This window comes from Sander vitreus, chromosome 18, assembly GCF_031162955.1.
Source record: "Sander vitreus isolate 19-12246 chromosome 18, sanVit1, whole genome shotgun sequence".
NCBI lineage: Eukaryota > Metazoa > Chordata > Actinopteri > Perciformes > Percidae > Sander > Sander vitreus.
The window spans coordinates 6,243,125-6,260,435 of record NC_135872.1 but is presented as its reverse complement, the minus strand read 5'-3'; the positions used below and the strand labels follow the sequence as shown (position 1 = coordinate 6,260,435).

General features: G+C 39.7%; 1 protein-coding gene across 1 annotated transcript in view; it reads left to right on the top strand.

The window, feature by feature from the left end:
* LOC144533806 (protein broad-minded-like) overlaps positions 1-17,311 on the top strand; it is a 99,651-nt gene that overhangs the window by 30,955 nt on the left and 51,385 nt on the right. The window contains 11 exon segments of the mRNA XM_078275372.1: positions 18-155; positions 2,863-2,952; positions 5,019-5,161; positions 5,901-6,028; positions 7,246-7,447; positions 9,054-9,133; positions 10,118-10,256; positions 11,384-11,471; positions 12,283-12,401; positions 13,247-13,366; positions 13,628-13,716. Of these exon segments, the coding sequence (XP_078131498.1) occupies positions 18-155; positions 2,863-2,952; positions 5,019-5,161; positions 5,901-6,028; positions 7,246-7,447; positions 9,054-9,133; positions 10,118-10,256; positions 11,384-11,471; positions 12,283-12,401; positions 13,247-13,366; positions 13,628-13,716 (1,336 nt within the window).

Below are 17,311 nucleotides of genomic sequence, written 5' to 3'. Positions count from 1 at the left end.
TTCTGTTAATGTTTCAGGTTCAGTCCAGAGGGGTGTTTACACAGGAAAAGAACTTGAATATGCCTTCTTTGTCCACTCGCTGTGTGTCCTGGGGAAACTCCTCATCTACATTAATGGCAGAAAGCTCTTTCCCATCAGAGTGAGAAAGTGCAAAGGTACAGTACTACACTGTTCTGTCAACAGTTTTAAACCTCTGTCAAAAAGCATGTGGGGTATAACATTTAATTTCTTACATATGTGTCTTACTAGTAGCGGTATAAGGTTTTTACTGTAGTAAAAGGAATACAGTAGTTTGACTTTTTGGGAAATATGAGTAATCGCTGTCTGGCAGTGTTAGACGAGAAGACTGGTACAACCAGGGCCTGAAGTTAACACCCGACCACGCGCCAAATGCAGGTGAATTTTGCCATTGTCGGGTAAAACTGTCAATCTACCTGCCACCTTGGCAGCCAATGAGAATTGAGTGATTCTGAGTTGTTTTTTTGCCATTGTTGTTCTTTTCAACGAAGTCCGCCATTTGTTTGGATTTGAGCTAAAAAGGACTGTCTCTGACAGGGGAAATCATTAAATAAAAAGATAAACATGTTTGATAAGAGTCATTAATTACATTTATTTCATTAATAACTTGACAGCACTTAAATGTGTATTCTTAACAAGTTCAAGAACGATGCTTGTGTATTTCCTGTATTTCACCTTTTATGAGGCAAAAAAATTGGCTGGTAAAAAGCCTGTGTAGCTAGTGGATTTTAAAATCCACCTGCCACAGTAGCTGGTGGCCAAAAAAGTTAACTTCAGTTCCTGGGTACAACTCTCAAAACTGTATTAAATATGAAGCTACATTCAGCATACTTAGCGTAACACGCAGTATAGAAATGGGGAGAGAGCTAGTCTGCCTCTGTTCAAACGTAACAAAAATACTATCTACTATCTAACTATTTGCAACTCTAAAACTAATTTATTAACGCACTATTTCTCGTTTGTTTAATCTGGCCAAGAAATAGTCCATGATAGCATGTAACCCCATGTAAAATTGTCAAAATAACATGCTAGATGTTGGTGGCTATTTCTCCTTGTTTTCAGTCTTTGTGCTAAACTAAGCTAACTGGCTGTACATGTAGCTTCATATTTACCGGCGTAGAGACACTAGAGTGGGATTGATCTCCTCCTCTAACTCTGCGGCAGAAAGCGATTAAGCATAATTCTCAATATGTCAAACTATTCCTTTTAATGTCTAAACCCCTGTAAATGGCATGTAAACGTTATATTGTCAATTGTTGGCAGCTGCAGGACTCAAAGGAATTTATTTATGGTTCAAATGAGTAACGTGGAGTTAAAGGGGAAAATATGTTTATAGTTTGTTGCCCTGTGCAGGTATCTGTCCTTTTTTAGTAATACTTCAACAAGATTATCCGTCCAGTCTTTACAGCAGATAATCGCATGTAGGAATGTGTCTGATCAGTTTGTGCATGGTACCACTCCCTCCCATCCTCCTGTGTAGTATCTTTGTTCCCTGTTGTTTTTTAATCAATAATAAACTTATGTAATGGCGTAAATTATACGTAAGTGAACCATTAAAGCAGAGTTATCGTCTGCTGTCACCGCTCGTAACACTAACCAGTAATGACTCCTATTCCAGGGTAGTCTGGAGGCAAGCAAATCATTGACGTTAGGGTGGTTTATATTGCTCATAAGGCCCACTCTTTGGGTGGAGGCCTCAGTATGAGTCTCCACACCTTTTTAACGTGGGCACGTAGATCAGTTTGTCACCCATATGTGTCATAATGTGTCAGTTCCTAAAACAAGTTTCTATTGCAATTTAGATTTTTTGATTGGAATGTTGTCCACACAACTTTTTGTTTTATCTCCAAGGCCTTATTTTCTAACTTTGCCATGGTGAAAATTGATAACATTTTATCACTTTACTGTTCCTGAAAGAGTTGATGCTCTCTCATAGATGCACACAAAACCAGCTAAAAGAGATTGAAATGTGATGTATTTTGTCATATTTTTACATTGGGATCACAATGCAGAGTGTGCCAAAGGTTGCAATCACTTCACACACTTCTTAATGTCTCCAGCAGTTAAGACATTACTGTTTGTTTTCAGTAATGTCACAGCCAGAATCTGAAGTCCACTATCCTACCTGACCATCAGTGGTCAGTGAGTAGTTTTTGAGGCTACAAATAACAAATACTGAGAAATATTTCCCAGAGCCTAAAGAAATGTCTTCAAATTGGTTGTTTTGTCCAGCAGTCCAAAACCCCAATTATTCAATTTATAAAGAGAGAACAATCTTAGAAAAGCAGAACATCTTCACATTTGAGAACCTGGAACCAGCATGTTTGACATTTTTGCTTGACAAATTAAACAATGTATCGATTTATTAAAGTGGTTGTAAATAAATGTTACGTTAACTGACAAATTGGTTAATTTACTACTTGTTTCAGCTGTATTATGAAGTATGTGTTAAGGTATATGAAGTCCCTTTAGACAGGCTTGTAATAACATGCAATATAGTGTATATGGATGGATGGATGGATGGATGGATGGATGGATAGTACTTCATTCATTCCAGCATTAACTCTTTCAATTTGATTTGTCTCAGTTACATTCGGTTAAAGTACAAGCATTTGATTTTGAAGAATTTATGTTGATAGCAGGCAATTTTAAAACACACTAGATACTAAAACTCAACCTGGACATAACATTTTAAGCCAACTGTGCACAAAGATGATCCTTGTTTTTAAGGTCACAAAAACTGGACTGACCATTTCCTTCCCAGCAGTACCGACTATTTTTACTGTCCATGTCTAGACACAGAGTAACCAGACTGATTTACTTATTTATCATGTCCTGTTTCAGATCCAGTCAACCTGACAGACCTAGTTGTCATCCTAATTAACATCATCTACCAACACCCCAAACCTCCGCACAGTGACGCCTTGCACACAGGTGAGGCCCCACACACTCATACACGGAAATAACCTACGGCAAGGAGTTTTGGCTTCCTCCCTGTTTTCTGTGCAGCCTGTGAGTCTGAGATTGGGGAGTGAAGGAACACATTGACCCTCCCTATGAGGCCTAAGAGCATTCCTCAGTCCTCAGACCATATCTTTCGTCTCTCAACCTTGTACCGAGTCACGCCATACTGTGGTTGCTTCCTGGAAGACATTGCTTTATTGCCCCATTCATTCTCATGAATTACACTGCAGCAACTTTCCTGCCAGTAATCAATATTGTCCCCTACTTTGACATTGTCAGAGGAAGATCGTCTCCTTTGGCTGCTGCAGAGTCATGCTGAACAGTTCATAGATTTATATTAATATTTTACCTGCAGTCGGATGAAGATCACCTGCACCTCTTGTGAGAGTATTTTCTGAAGTGTGTGTGTGTGTGTGATATTTAAATAAAAATACCCTGTCACAAAAAGAATGCCACTTAGTTAATGTTCGAACACTTAATTATTGTTCCCAGTGATGATGAATGTTCCCAAAATATTTTATTATAAGTTTTACAGTGGTGGGAGAACTACTCATAGTTCTCACTTTACTCAAGTAAAAGTACAGGGCAGTGCCTGAATTGGACCAAAAAAGGTGCCGGTACTCTAATTTAGCATTTGCTTGACATGATCATCGCATGCATATGTGTATATTTATACGTCTTGGTCACTTAAAATATGTTTTTGTATGCATTTCATTTTCATTAGCCACTATGATGTGGGGAATTTTGTTGTTGTTGGTTTTATTATAGTTTTATTTGATTAAAGTTGACTGTCGTATGCTACAATTTACTTAAAGAACTATATTTACAACCTTTTTAAATGGAAGTGACCATCCAAATCAAGACTACATAAAATGTAGGCTCTAACACTCCAGTAATGAAATGTTCAGCTCTGATAAGGTTGTGTGTAAAGCTAATTTTGTATGAAAACATGCAACTGATTAAGACACAGACATTAAAAGTGGTGCAGGGATGGAGCGTGCAGAGCAAAAGTCTGCTGCGCGCCATCTTGACTTCTTTTAGAATCCTCTTGTCACAATGTTTTTTTCTGCCACAATCGCAACCATTGCTACGATTGAACCCGCTGTATAACGCCGCGGCTTGCTGGTCTGGTGTGCGGGACTTGGGGACTGCCGGGGAATTATGCTCTGGCCGTGGGCTTGCCACTGGATCGTGGCTGTCCTCCGTCGGGCAGTGGCACAGTAGTTTACTAAAAGTGATCAGGGTTTCAATAATATGTATATCCAGTACAATTAGCCTATCCATGTTAACAAGGACATTTTTAGAGCAGTTTTCTCAGCATTAAGCTGCTATGTAAGAGTCACAGTTACGCAGGTGTTTTAAGTGGGCGTACCTACTCACCGCAGGAGGTGTCTGTACTCAGTAAGAAGTAAGTAGCACTGGTACAGAGCTATTACCAACAAAACTTAATTAAAGTTGTGGTCTCACATTTCATAAACTGATCATGTGTTTTGTTTGTAAAATAAAGTAAAAAGTACAACAGTTCCCTAGTAGAGCAGAGGTATAAAGTAGCATACAGTGGAAATGCTTGTGTATAGTACAAGGATTTCAAAATTATACTTAACTATTTGAGTAAATGTACATATTTATTTTCTACCATGTGAAATATTGTCAGTAATTTTATCTGTGTAAGATTGGTTTAAAAATCACCTTTACGGTCCTCATAGATGCCTGTATGAACCTGTGTCCTGGGTGATCAGATTGATACTCTACATAAAAGCAAAAAAAAGCATCGGTCCAGGTTTAAACACACTCACAATGACAGTGTTTAAATGTTTTATGTGTTTAGTACATAAATGGAAAAATCACAGATCCAGGCAGGAAAACCCCACGAGTGTCCAGCAGCGTTGGTAGGACCATCATTAGAAATTTGATTCCCAGGTTATCGACAAATGGGGCTCAAGCAGGACAATGAGCTTAGTGTCAGTTTCAAAGGATAAAAATATTGCAAGATGTATTGACATGCATGTAATTCAGTTAAATATTTGTGTGTTCAGACTCCCTGTCGCCCAGCTGTCTGGCGATGGAGGTGCTGTGGATGCTGTGTGAGAGGACGGAGTGCGCTGCAGAGTGTCTCTACCAGACCCCTGTAATAGAGACACTGCTGGCTCCTGTTATAGCTCTGCTCAATGGACAGCAGGTGAAACGCTCACACTAAACACACATATACACTCACATTTGTTTTAATAAAGATATGAGTAGAATATACCACATATTGGTGGCAGCTACATACCACAAACATGATTCATAGTTTAATAAATACAAAATTGATACATGCTTTTAGTGCTCGTCAATAGGCAAACTACTCCCCATGTTAAAAATAACATAAAGTCCAATCATATATTGTAATGACAGCACCTTGACAAGCCTGTCTTATTGCCATTGACCCTTATATATCACAAATATGTTGGTTTGTAGCTTCCTAGTGATCTAAATTATATTTCAAGGACTGCTACAAACTGCTGAGTTTTGAATCTGGGCAAGACGTTGAATACTTAATTTTTCTCTGGTGTTGAAATGGTCAGATTTAAAAATGTCTCCCTGTGACACAAAATATTAGACTACGGCAGCTTTAAAAGTCATTAAAAATGCTTCGGCCTTTTAGCCCTTAGTCCTAAAATGTTTGTTACAATCATGTTAGGACACAAAAGAGCAGCTGTTAACTTGTCACAGCAGGATCGTTTTTGTCAGTTTGGTCAGCCTTATGAAATTGTAGAAGCATCGCCTATAAAAAATAAATACAATAGCTTTTTCTTAGTTCCATCATTACCAAAGTTTAATGATATTTCTAATTTGAATATCTGTTCATCCCTCCTGGGATTCTACTTGTTTCTGAAGCAGCTGGGTAATTCTGTCTGTTTATTTTCCACGGTTTGCAGGCCAAATTAAAATCTCCTTCAGCAACACTGACTCTCATCGCTGATGTTCTGGCTCGCATCGCAAACACCGACAGAGGATTAGCTCTTTTCTTATACGAGAAGAATCTAGTTGTAGCCCACAGCGAGAGGTGAGACGGTGTGATTGAAATCTGATTAAATACAGTGTCTTTTTGTATCTTTGATGGTAATGAATAAATTATATTTTTTCTGACTTAGAAGACTTCAATATAGAGTTAAGTTTGCGTAACAAATCCTCCTGGTTCTGCACAGAGAGCAGACCCGAGGATGTTGCTGGTTTGTTTGTCACTGCGAGTACATCTTTGATCTACTCAAGTCTCATTAATAAAAGAGAGTTTTTCTGAGTTTTTGCTATAAAGATATTCAGGGTCACTCAGTGGCCTCAAGTTTGTTTTGTGTTCTGTTGTAATTGGCTGACCTTGACCAGTCTGGTCAACCTGAAACAGTAGCTTGTTGTTGTGAATTAGCAAAAATACATTCACCAAAGCTGATACCACGGAGTATAAACTTTTGACTAATGTGCTCTAATCCACATGAATCCTGTATGTACCTCCTCTGAGAAATATGTTGTAAAAATGAGCATTTGTTTATTCATTTTACACATAAATACAAATCACATGAAAGAAATATAAAATACAGGTGAGGGCAGGAGCGGAGTGGCAATTGGGAGAGTCTGGACTTTTCCCAGTGGGCCGGTAGTGTTTCGAGGCCGCGAGGGTCGGTCTGATAATAGTTATACATTGCAAGTTCTTAGCAACACCATCCGGCGGCCTGGTGTGCTGCCGCTGCCCGCTGGTCAAACTGTGCAGCCTCTTGTCAACCTGTATGGTGGGCCGCAGCAGCCTCTTATTTCAATACAAACACAGGCTAATCAGAAAGCACTAACGAAGTGCAGCTCACAACCATGTCTAGGATTTTCAGAAATATAGGGGGATCAGTGAGCGTCCCCTCCCCAAATGGCATTTTTCCTCGGTAACGTTAACGGACAGTGTGTGAGTGTAATGATGGGAAGCCAAAAAAGAAAAGGGGAAAGGTGGCGCCGAGGTCAGACTCAAAAGGAAAAAGTTAGCTTGGCAGTCAGTTCCAATGCGCTACTTGCGTTGGACTAGTGTGGATTGTGTTGCTGTGCTGTGTGTTGTTCATTCATTCACCGGACCATCCGAAACACCCCCTAGTCCAGACAAAGTCCAAGGGGGAAAAAAAAAAAAAAAACACGCTATAACTCCCTGGACAGTTTTCTAAGCACCACATCTCATATTGTACACATTAAAAAAAATCTTGTTTCTTGTGTCTCTTGTCAACAAATTTCTCTGTCTCTCATTTGCAGAACCTTTGCCGCTCATGTCATTGTGCAGTTCACCCTCAGGCTGCTGGATAAGGAGCTGTCGTCACTAAGTGAATCCGACATGTCCCGTACATCATGTGGAGCCTTTATCTTTGTCTGTAGGCAGATGTACAACACCTGTGAGGGTTTGCAGGTTCTCCGACCCTACGGCCTGCACAAGGCTGTAGCTGCTGCATGGAAAAAGGTACTTGCACCTAATTTGTCAATATAACGCTGCCTCAACCATCAACCTTTCAGTTTCACATAGTAAGGACACTTTATTTATAAAGCACCTTTAAAAACCAGGGTAGCAAGGTGCAGTCAATGACTTAGTTTTCCAAGCCAATCAAGACAATGGCCTGATCAAGTTTCAGATTAAAAAAGGACAATTGGTTAATATTTGGGAAACTGGTGTTTGTTTTGTAACATTTACAAAACAAACACTTGCAGATTTACAAGACAAAAACATTGTAAAAGATGGAAGATAAAGGTTGTATCTGAATCTTTTTTTTCTAGAATATCTAATGGAGGGGTGTCCATGTCTAATGATCAGTTTCACTGGCTAGAATACTCCTGTCATGTTTCATTAGCTTGATGAATGCAGAGCTCTCTCTTTATTCATTCACTGCAGCAGAACCTGTGCCAGCACTGCTTGCAAATGGAGGGAATTCACTAACCATTGTAATCTGCTCCATTTTGGAATACTGCTTTTGTCACAACAATGTTATAAAATAAGAATATAGTACTGAAAAACAAAACTGAAATGCAAAACTGAAAACAAAACCAAAAATAAGCCCTGCTACAATACCGCTACAGAGGAAAACCGAAAAGACAAGTAGTGAAACTGCTTCTGCTACAGGTAGGAGACATCATTAATGTCTGGTAGATATCTGTACAGCATACTGGCCCGCCTCTAGCCTTTGTTTTCCAAAACATTCGCGTCAAAAATGAACTCGTATGACCCATTGTGGCATCGGTATACAACACCTTCTCCTGACTCAACCCAGTATGTGTTAATTATCAGCCTGCACATACTGCAATCTAATGCACCGACAGCACGTACTACATGATGTCTCAAATCCCAGTCCACCTCTGTTTTCGTAGCGTTACATAGTGTCAACATTGACCTCAGTTTACCCATTATAAAAAGATACTGACATACCCCCCAGAGTTTCTGGGCGGCATCTTAAGGAGGCATGTGATTTTTAATTGCTTCATAGGGAGAAAACAGTTAAAGGTTTGATTGATTTAGAATGACGGTCTTGACCCTGATTTCCATTGTTGTCAGATGGCAATAAGGTTTAAACTTTCTTATTGCACAGAGTAAAGGAAATGAATTCAATTCACTAGTGCCCTCATTTAGTTTTTCAGTAAGATGCACCAAGCATCAGTGAGTTCTAAGAAATTGCATATTTCCTGATTAATATTTAAAATGCAGCTGTATTCCATTGAGATTTAGAATAATTTGTCAAGGTAAAGTGAACACAAATGATTTTATATAATTAAATGATCAATTAGAGATATTAAGAATTGCAATATCAAGACAATGCATAAAAGGCTGATTGTAGACCAACAGTACAGCAATTTACAGAGTACAGTGAGAGTCACAGAAAGGAAATCACACATGTTAAACAATTTGTGAAATACAACTGGGTTCCAAAATGTCCTACAGTGTACACTCTAAAATGGCCCCATATTAATCTGTAGGTTACAGTTACCTTCAGATGTGCCCACAAACTCATACACATGGTGTGATTTAAGAAGAACTTAAACGAATAACATTTTATTCTTTATAACTTCTTTATTTCTAGACCAGTTTCTTGTCGGAAAGAGTTCCAACACCTGTACCTGGAGCCGCTGCTGGAACATCCATCCAGGATGTGCAGAACATGTGAGGCCAGTTTATTCAAATCCCTGGAATTAAAGTAGTGAATAGTCATAATGCAGCATTAAGTATTAGAGAGACTGAACTCAGACATTTAAAGACACAGAATGACGCTTTTCCACCCCATCGTCAAGCTACTTAGAAACAGAATTATCAAAACAAAATTTGAATAAACGGTTTAGCGATATGTAAATTAAACCCACCTACAGTAAGCTTGTTCCCTTCTCAGATATGAAGCTTATAAACATACTTAATACCTGTTAAACATATTACATGCAAGAGAAGATTTAAGTGATCATGCAACAACACCTAAACAAATACCAATACCAACATACTGTATGTGAAATAGTAACACATCTGTGAAAGCTATTGTAAACAAACCACCCACATAAATGTCTAGCATTAACAGCCTTTTGTATCCATTAAACCATTTACAGTATGTGCATCAGTATAGGTGTTGATCTGAATTAGGGTTCAGAAACTGTGTGGTTGCTGATTGGGAAGAGACTATAAAAGTTAGGTTGTCCTTAGTTGACACCACCGTTCATCTACCTCTAACTGTAACACATGGAAAGGCCTCCTGTAACTAAGCAGTGTAGCGCATGGGATGCAATGCAAAATATTCAAGGATACATATCTCCTTTGTGTTCATCATTGTCAGTAGATTTAAAGGATTTATACTAATGCAAGTTATTGTCCCTTGATACAACAGAGCTCGTTTAGACCGCACAAAACTAAATTAACCTCACAAATAACATAGATGTAAGGAGCTCCTGAGGAAATTCCAGACTGAACTATTGTTAAAGAAAAATAACAATTAGGGGTAATCTGACCACAAATACTTCTATACTACTTTAACATTTCTTGGCTAAAAAGCTTGTTTACCACCTGTACATTAGGCACTTTTCCCGATTGTTCACCTGTGTAAGGAATTGCTTGACTTACTTATCCCTGCAACTTACTCTGTCTCTCTCTTCGACTTTGGAACAGGCATATCTGGGAGGAGACGTTATTGGACAGCCTGCTGAACTTTGCTGCAACTCCTAAAGGCCTGCTGCTGCTCCAGCAGACAGGAGCCATCAATGAGTGTCTCTCCTACATGTTCTCCCGCTTTACTAAAAAACTACAGGTAATTACAAACACTGTACTTCACAATGCTACACAATTAGAACAGCTTTTTTTCTTTTTTCTATTTGGTCCTTTTCCATCATAAAAAAAATAATTGTTCAAAATGTTGCCTTTTACTTCAGTTAGTATACCCAGTTTATTGAGAGGAGGAGTTTTCTTCCAACCTTTATTCATCAGTCAAATGCTCTCAGCAACGCCCTGCTCCACGCATACACACAGTCAAACGTGGAAAATCCCAATCCAACTGCAGTTGTTGCTGAAAGGCTTCAGTGTAGTGCAGAGGTTAAATGACTTGCTGAGGGGCACCTCAACTGTTGTATTGAGGGAGCTGTACTACTCATTCCCTTATCCACCTAGTTTCTAATCCTGCAATCCAACAAGTGCTTGACTTTGCAACAGCTGAAAGAAGATACTACTACTGAGGAATTCCAAATGTTGCCAGAATAGTTAGTTAGTTAGTTAGTTGGTTAGTTAGTTGTAAAAGCACATGTAGTAGATTTGAAGTTATATAAGCTAGTCATATAACTATATTGCCACTTTCATATGAATCAAACTTTACTGCAGAATTGCTGATAAGCGCTGATGCTGATATAGTTCGATGGAACTGTTTCATCACCTTTATGGAAACTCTGGAAGAATTAACTTTGGCAGTGGCTCTGTTTTTAATCCTTCTTGATAGCATCAATGTGCTAAAGTAATATGCTGTTCAAGTGATTCTTTGCCACATTTACTTGAGTTACAGTGAGCCAACCCTGAAGCTAGGATGCAGGATTAGGAAAAATTAGGTCATTACACGTTCCATCAATTTGATTTTTTTTTCATTGAATTACAATGTAAAGTTACCATTTGGTTTGGAGAAACACATTTTGATGGCAATAGATAAAAACGTCAAATTTCTTTCTGTTAACATACATATGAGTTATAGAGTGGTGTGATTTCTGAAAAGATCGTGGTACTCCTGCACAAACTTAACATTTGTGCTTTTTTGTGCCACATTAATCCTTTACTTGTCTTACCTATCCAAACCTCTGATTCAGTCTGTATGTATACTTTACATGCAAAAACGAAAAAGGTAAAGTACTAAAATATTTTAGGGGATTATGGGGTTTCTGTGCATTTTTTCTGTAGGTGAGCCGCTGTGAGAAGTTTGGATATGGGGTGATGGTGACACAGGTGGCAGCAACTGCTCCAGGGGTGGCAGCTTTGCACAGTTCAGGTACTAAAGCACAAACTTGCACAAACAAACACAGCTGTGATGCGTAAAGCTTGTATCGCAAGTTGCTATTGTCTAGTTGACATAGCAGGCATCGAGCAGCGCAGGGAGAAGCATCTTTTTCAAACTGTGACAGGATAAATGGCTAAAGAAAAGTGTTAACTATCAAGTTTTTTGTTAAAATTTACGTGTGATTTGAGTAGCTGTGTGACAAAGAAATGTAAATCAGATTTTGATGTCCATTTCAGAAACATATTTATAAGTAGCATAGTAAATCATATCTGAATACATTCCACATATCAGGAACATATCATTGCTAGGTGGAAAAAAAGGGAAAGGTAGTGGCATACAACCAGTACAATTTGTAAGTGTAAAATTAAATTGTACATTTGGAAGCATCTGGGTAGCTGAATGCTGTTTACTATATAATCACAATTTCCAGGTTTGAATTTGGATCGGGACCTTTGTTCCATGTTATTTCTCCCCCTCCCTCTCCCTCCATCTTGACTGTTTCTACTCTCTCCTGTCCAACAAGGCTTAAATGCCCAAAGAACCTGTCGTAATATTTGTGTTATCCAAATTTTTGACATATTCGAATGTTGCTGTATCAAAACATTGAAACCTAAAAATAAATAGAAAGCAGATATCAGTGTTGCATGATGAAATATTAGATCCTTAATGCTTGCAATCTCAATTGCACTACTGTCACATATATAATAATTCCAAACTCACAAATGAAATGTTTTGTGTCAGTTTAGAGGTTAGACTTTCTCCATGCGCAAAGTCATATTATAACCACTGGCTTTTGTTGCAGGTTTTGTCCGGGCACTGGTAGTAGAGTTGTGGTCTGTTCTTGAGTGCGGCAGTGAAGATGTTGGTGTGGTCCGTCCCAAGCCTACACCCATGGACCCCATAGACAGGAGCTGCCTCAAGGTATTGTGTGTGTGTGTGTGTGTATGTGTGGGAGAGAGTGCAATTTTATATCAAACTATGTTCTGAAATGGGATCAAACTGAATTGATTGCCTGTGTGTGTGTGTGTGTGTGTGTGTGTGTGTGTGTGTCAAGTTGTCTCTCAGTGAAACTAGCCAAGTGAATACAGACAGCCAGTGAAGTGTGAACTGTGCCCTGCCACTGGTGACGTTAAAGCCTGCCTTATCAGTGGGTTAGCTGCCAGGTTACATACATACAGTCAGACCTTCAAGTCCATCCAAGCCAGAACATGGGAACTGTTGGAAACAGATAAATGAGCAATTAAAACATGTGTGATGATGTGTGTACCTAACAAACTAAATATGTAGCACAGACTTATTGCAACACATTTTTGGAAAATTAGCTCTGATGTACGGACAGCTGTATGGTAGGGGGATTGGTAACGTTTTCACCTTTTGTGAGTTCAGAATTTTGTTGTTGTTTGTTCTTTTGGATTCATTTGTGTGTTGGAATACTTTAAAAACACAAGCAGACAGAAGCTTGTAATGCACCTGAAACATCAAACAGGCAGGAGCAGATGAAAGCAGGGACTACAGATAAACATACTATATATATAAAATCCCACACATACAGTGTAACAGCAAAACAAAACACAAACAATAAATAGGTGGCACAAATTACAATAAAAGTAATAAAAATGGATTAAATCTGGATGAAAATAGCCAATCCACAGTCCTCATCTCAGTTGTAAGTTTAGTTCTAATTTCACTCTTTGCCCCTGTCTTTCTTATGTTTTTAAGGCTTTCTCTAATCCCGTGTCTGTCTGTCTCACTTTTTGTCTCTCCAGTCCTTCCTGTCCTTAGTCAACCTGCTCTCCTCCTCCCAATCGGTGTGGGAGCTCATGGGCCGGCAGCCTCTGGCCAACAAGAGTGAATATACCCTGAGAGAGATGCCAACCTCCATTCCTGTGAGTGTTTTTCACACTGTGTAGTCCAAACTTCATGCAGTGCCTCTTTCAGCCATTTGAGGGCATGTTTGCACTTTTCATTTTGCCTTCCACCACCACCCATGCATTGGTTTTCCCTTGCAAAGGCCTGCTCCTAAACCCCCAAAACACAGATGTTGCTGATGTATATTTTTCATCTTACACATTGTAAATATCCATAGTTTTCTTTTTTGCACCATAAATGCTGTATTTTTCTTCACACCCTCTCACTTTACTCCACAGGATCTGATTGACAGGCTGATTGCTGTGAATTCAGGTGCAAAGATCCATTCCCTGTTCCACTATGAGCAGTCTCACACATTTGGCCTGAGGTGAGATTGATATATATTTTATATTTATATATATTTTTTATATTATTACTTATCAGTGGGGAGGCACGTGGTATTGGATTAGCACCTGGTGCGCGCGCACACACACACACACACACACACACACACACACACACACACACACACACACACACACACACACACACACACACACACACACACACACACATTTGTACACAGGTACATATGTGTCTTGGTTGTGTGTGCAATGCTCCGGTGGTTGTTGTGCATTGCTTTGCTTCTTTTTATGTTTTTGGCTTTCTGAATCACAATAGCTTTGACTTGTTTGGAGCCTTGCTGACTCACTCACTCTGTTTGTGCCTGTCAGTCAGCTCACTCCTATTAACGTCCAGAGGCCAAGTGAAAGGAACAAGATGCTCTGTTCATTTGCCTCTCAGACTGTTGGATTCACTGGCAAACTTGCACTCCGTTCCTCCGTATGGGTCGCTAAATGTGCTAAATGTAGTATTTTACTGTCAATAAGTCAAGTCAAACCATGTTAATTTTTAAGGTACTGGTTTATTAACCTTAAACCAACAACTTCTGCGTAAATCTGCTGTATTGATGTTTGGCCATGAACACAGCAAATTCTACGTTTGAAGCTTCTACACAGCTTGAGTTCAGTTTCATTCTTTATTGGCCTGAATGGGAAATGATGCAAATAGTGATAAGAGGTAAATTAAATTTCCATTTATTTCACACACTCTTACGGTTTTTGCCATGATGTTGATCGATTGTGTTTAAAATCACTTCACTATATTTACATACTATTGCATTGGTACTATCTTATATACTGTCCATGGGTGGGTGCTGCTCTCAATACACACACCCACATGACCATTGTGACCTCCAACAGTTGAACCCAAAGAAAACGCTCAAAACACTTCACTCGATTTTCTGATTATCCACAGCCTGAAGGAATATGGCAGCATAGTATAGAATAGTGCTTTATTGATCCCCCCCTCGGGCAGCTATGGTACCTCACACAAGGACATTGGTGTGTGTGTGTGTGTGTGTGTGTGTGTGTGGGTGTGTGGGTGGGTGGGTGGGTGGGTGTGTGGGTGTGTGTGTGTGTGTGTGGTGTGAGAATTTACCATTTCCATTAAACTAAACAATAAATGGGTAATATGACCTAAAGTGACCTGACGGCCAGTCGGGTTATGAAACTTGGTTTCCTAAACCTGCAGTAACAGATTTTCTTGGTCACAAACGAGTTGATGTGAAGACAGCATTGACATACTGTATCACCTTTCAAGTTGATATGGTGAACTTGTCACAAAACACTTGCTTATTTACACATTCAGCACTTATAGACGAACATTAGCTTTCATTTGGAGCCGTGTTTCTGGCCACATAAGTCTAACCCCAATTTTCCACTGGGTGCGTCTTTGCTGCCTTCTGGCTGTGTTCCAGTTTTGTTCCGTCCTCCGCCACGCCCCATACCACACCGGGAGTGTCTCGTATGCGGAGCGTCTTGCTGCCCGACTCGCAGATTTTGTCTCTACAAGTACTTTACAGCACAATCACGTGTTTATTAAGCTAGTATCCACCTTCCACTCTGAGCACTCATGCAATTAAACTCCATGCTTTCTCTTTTCAGGAGTCCTGTATACAAAAGATCAGTGATGTCTTATTACGTTTTTCCACATCTAAGATGAATCTCTCATTGTCCGTGGTGTTGTAAAGGAGACGTATACGATATTGGGGGGCGGGGGGGGACTGGATACTCTTGCTGTTTCACGTCCTGCCCAGCTGTCCGAACGCCCCGCAGCTCGCCTGAAAATAGACCTGGCGCGAATCTTTAGCGGAGCGGAGAGCTGGCGGATTATCAAGCATTGACTTGAATGGCCGTGATTGCTCGCTGGGGTCGCGACGCGCCCGGAATGCAGCGCAGACGCACCCAGTGGAAAATAGGGGTAATATTCATTCTCCTTTGAGCTCTGTTTTTGGTCTCTACAACTCCTGGGGGAAATATCTGGCTCTTTAGCTGCTAAATCCTTTACTATGTTCACCAAACAGTTTGTCTGCTCTTTGGTGTTGAGCAGGTAGAGTACAGTGGGGTTTTAGAGCTTTTTCCCTGAAAAGAGCTGCGCTGAAACTCGCTATGAAGCTCTGTAAAGCCGAGGGGAGATTCAGATGATAATTCTCTGTAGCTTCGACCCCTTTCAAATCGTTATTTAATGTTATTGTAAAATATCAACATCGGTTTTAGGCGCATTAAGTATTTATCAGTATTATTAAATATTGATGACTAAACAAGCAACAATCACAGATAAGGTTGGAAAGAACATCCCTAGGTGATATTTATTAACAGCTACACTCTAAAACTCAGCTTATCTGCTTTATTAGGGCTGTCTCCCCTAGGAACGTCTGAAACCACCCACAACTGTCTGATGAACTGACATCACATTTTGATTCAAGTATTGCTAAGTATGTGAAATCACTGTTGTCTAACTGAGACCGGCCCACTTCAGACTAACGAAGAAGAAAAAAAAGCAGTGAGAAAACAGCACAGGCACAAATCTCTCATGTGAAATAACCAAAACTGTTCTGATTTATGCGGAAAACGGTATTCCTGTAGGACCCCATCACTCATTCATCCATCGCTGATTGAGATATGTTTTCAGGGCCTTTAACATCCAAACACATAGTGGAAAATGTACAAATAGTGAATAAATGCTGACTCAGTTTGATGTCTCTGTAACAGGAGGTTGGGGGTGTATTATTTAGTCTGACGGCAGCTGGCCAGAGAGACCTCCTTGTTGCAGTCATTGTTGTAGAGGACACTTTACCACAGAACAGTAAAACATGCAGCAGTTTTGCACACACTTAAGGAGCTAACACGTCACAGGAAGCAGAGCAAGCTGTGGCCATTCATGCATTGGATATTTGAAAACATCCTGACACATTAATCTATTGCAGGGATCTTCAACAGGGGGTCCGGGACCCCTAGGGGGTCCTCAGAGTCAATGCAGGGGGGGCCCACAAATTATTGTTAATTTTTGAAAGGGTTTTTTTGAAAATTAAAACGTCTCAACATGGAGCCAACATATTATTAGCAAATTAAAATCCCCACTGCTTACTGGCCTATAGGTAAGGTAAGCAGGTCACTAAGGCCATCCACAGATAGTTAATCCTAAGGATTCACTGTGCCACATGTATGTGTAACATTAAAACTTGATTTATAAAATCATGTCAACAATTATTAGGCTATTTTAATAGCTTAGTATTTTATGCAAAAAAGGTATATATAAAGGCTTCAGGCCACGCTACATGTTATTGTAGACCCAGTTTGATATGCAACTTTATTTTTATACAATACATGTAGTAGGGGGTCCTGCTCCATCTCTCTTTCAGTTAAGGGGTCCTTAAAAACATTGAAGAGCCCCTGATCTATTGGATTATGAAGTAGCTCATATATGAAGCGTTCTGGTGCGACTTTCATGTTATATTGGATCTTCGCATACCAACAATTTGATGTTTCTCTGTAGTGTAAAGCTGTAATTACTTTATAGGTTAGACGGTTGTAGTTTGTGTTGGCCCAGTATGTATTTAGTGGAGAACACCGCCCTCTGCA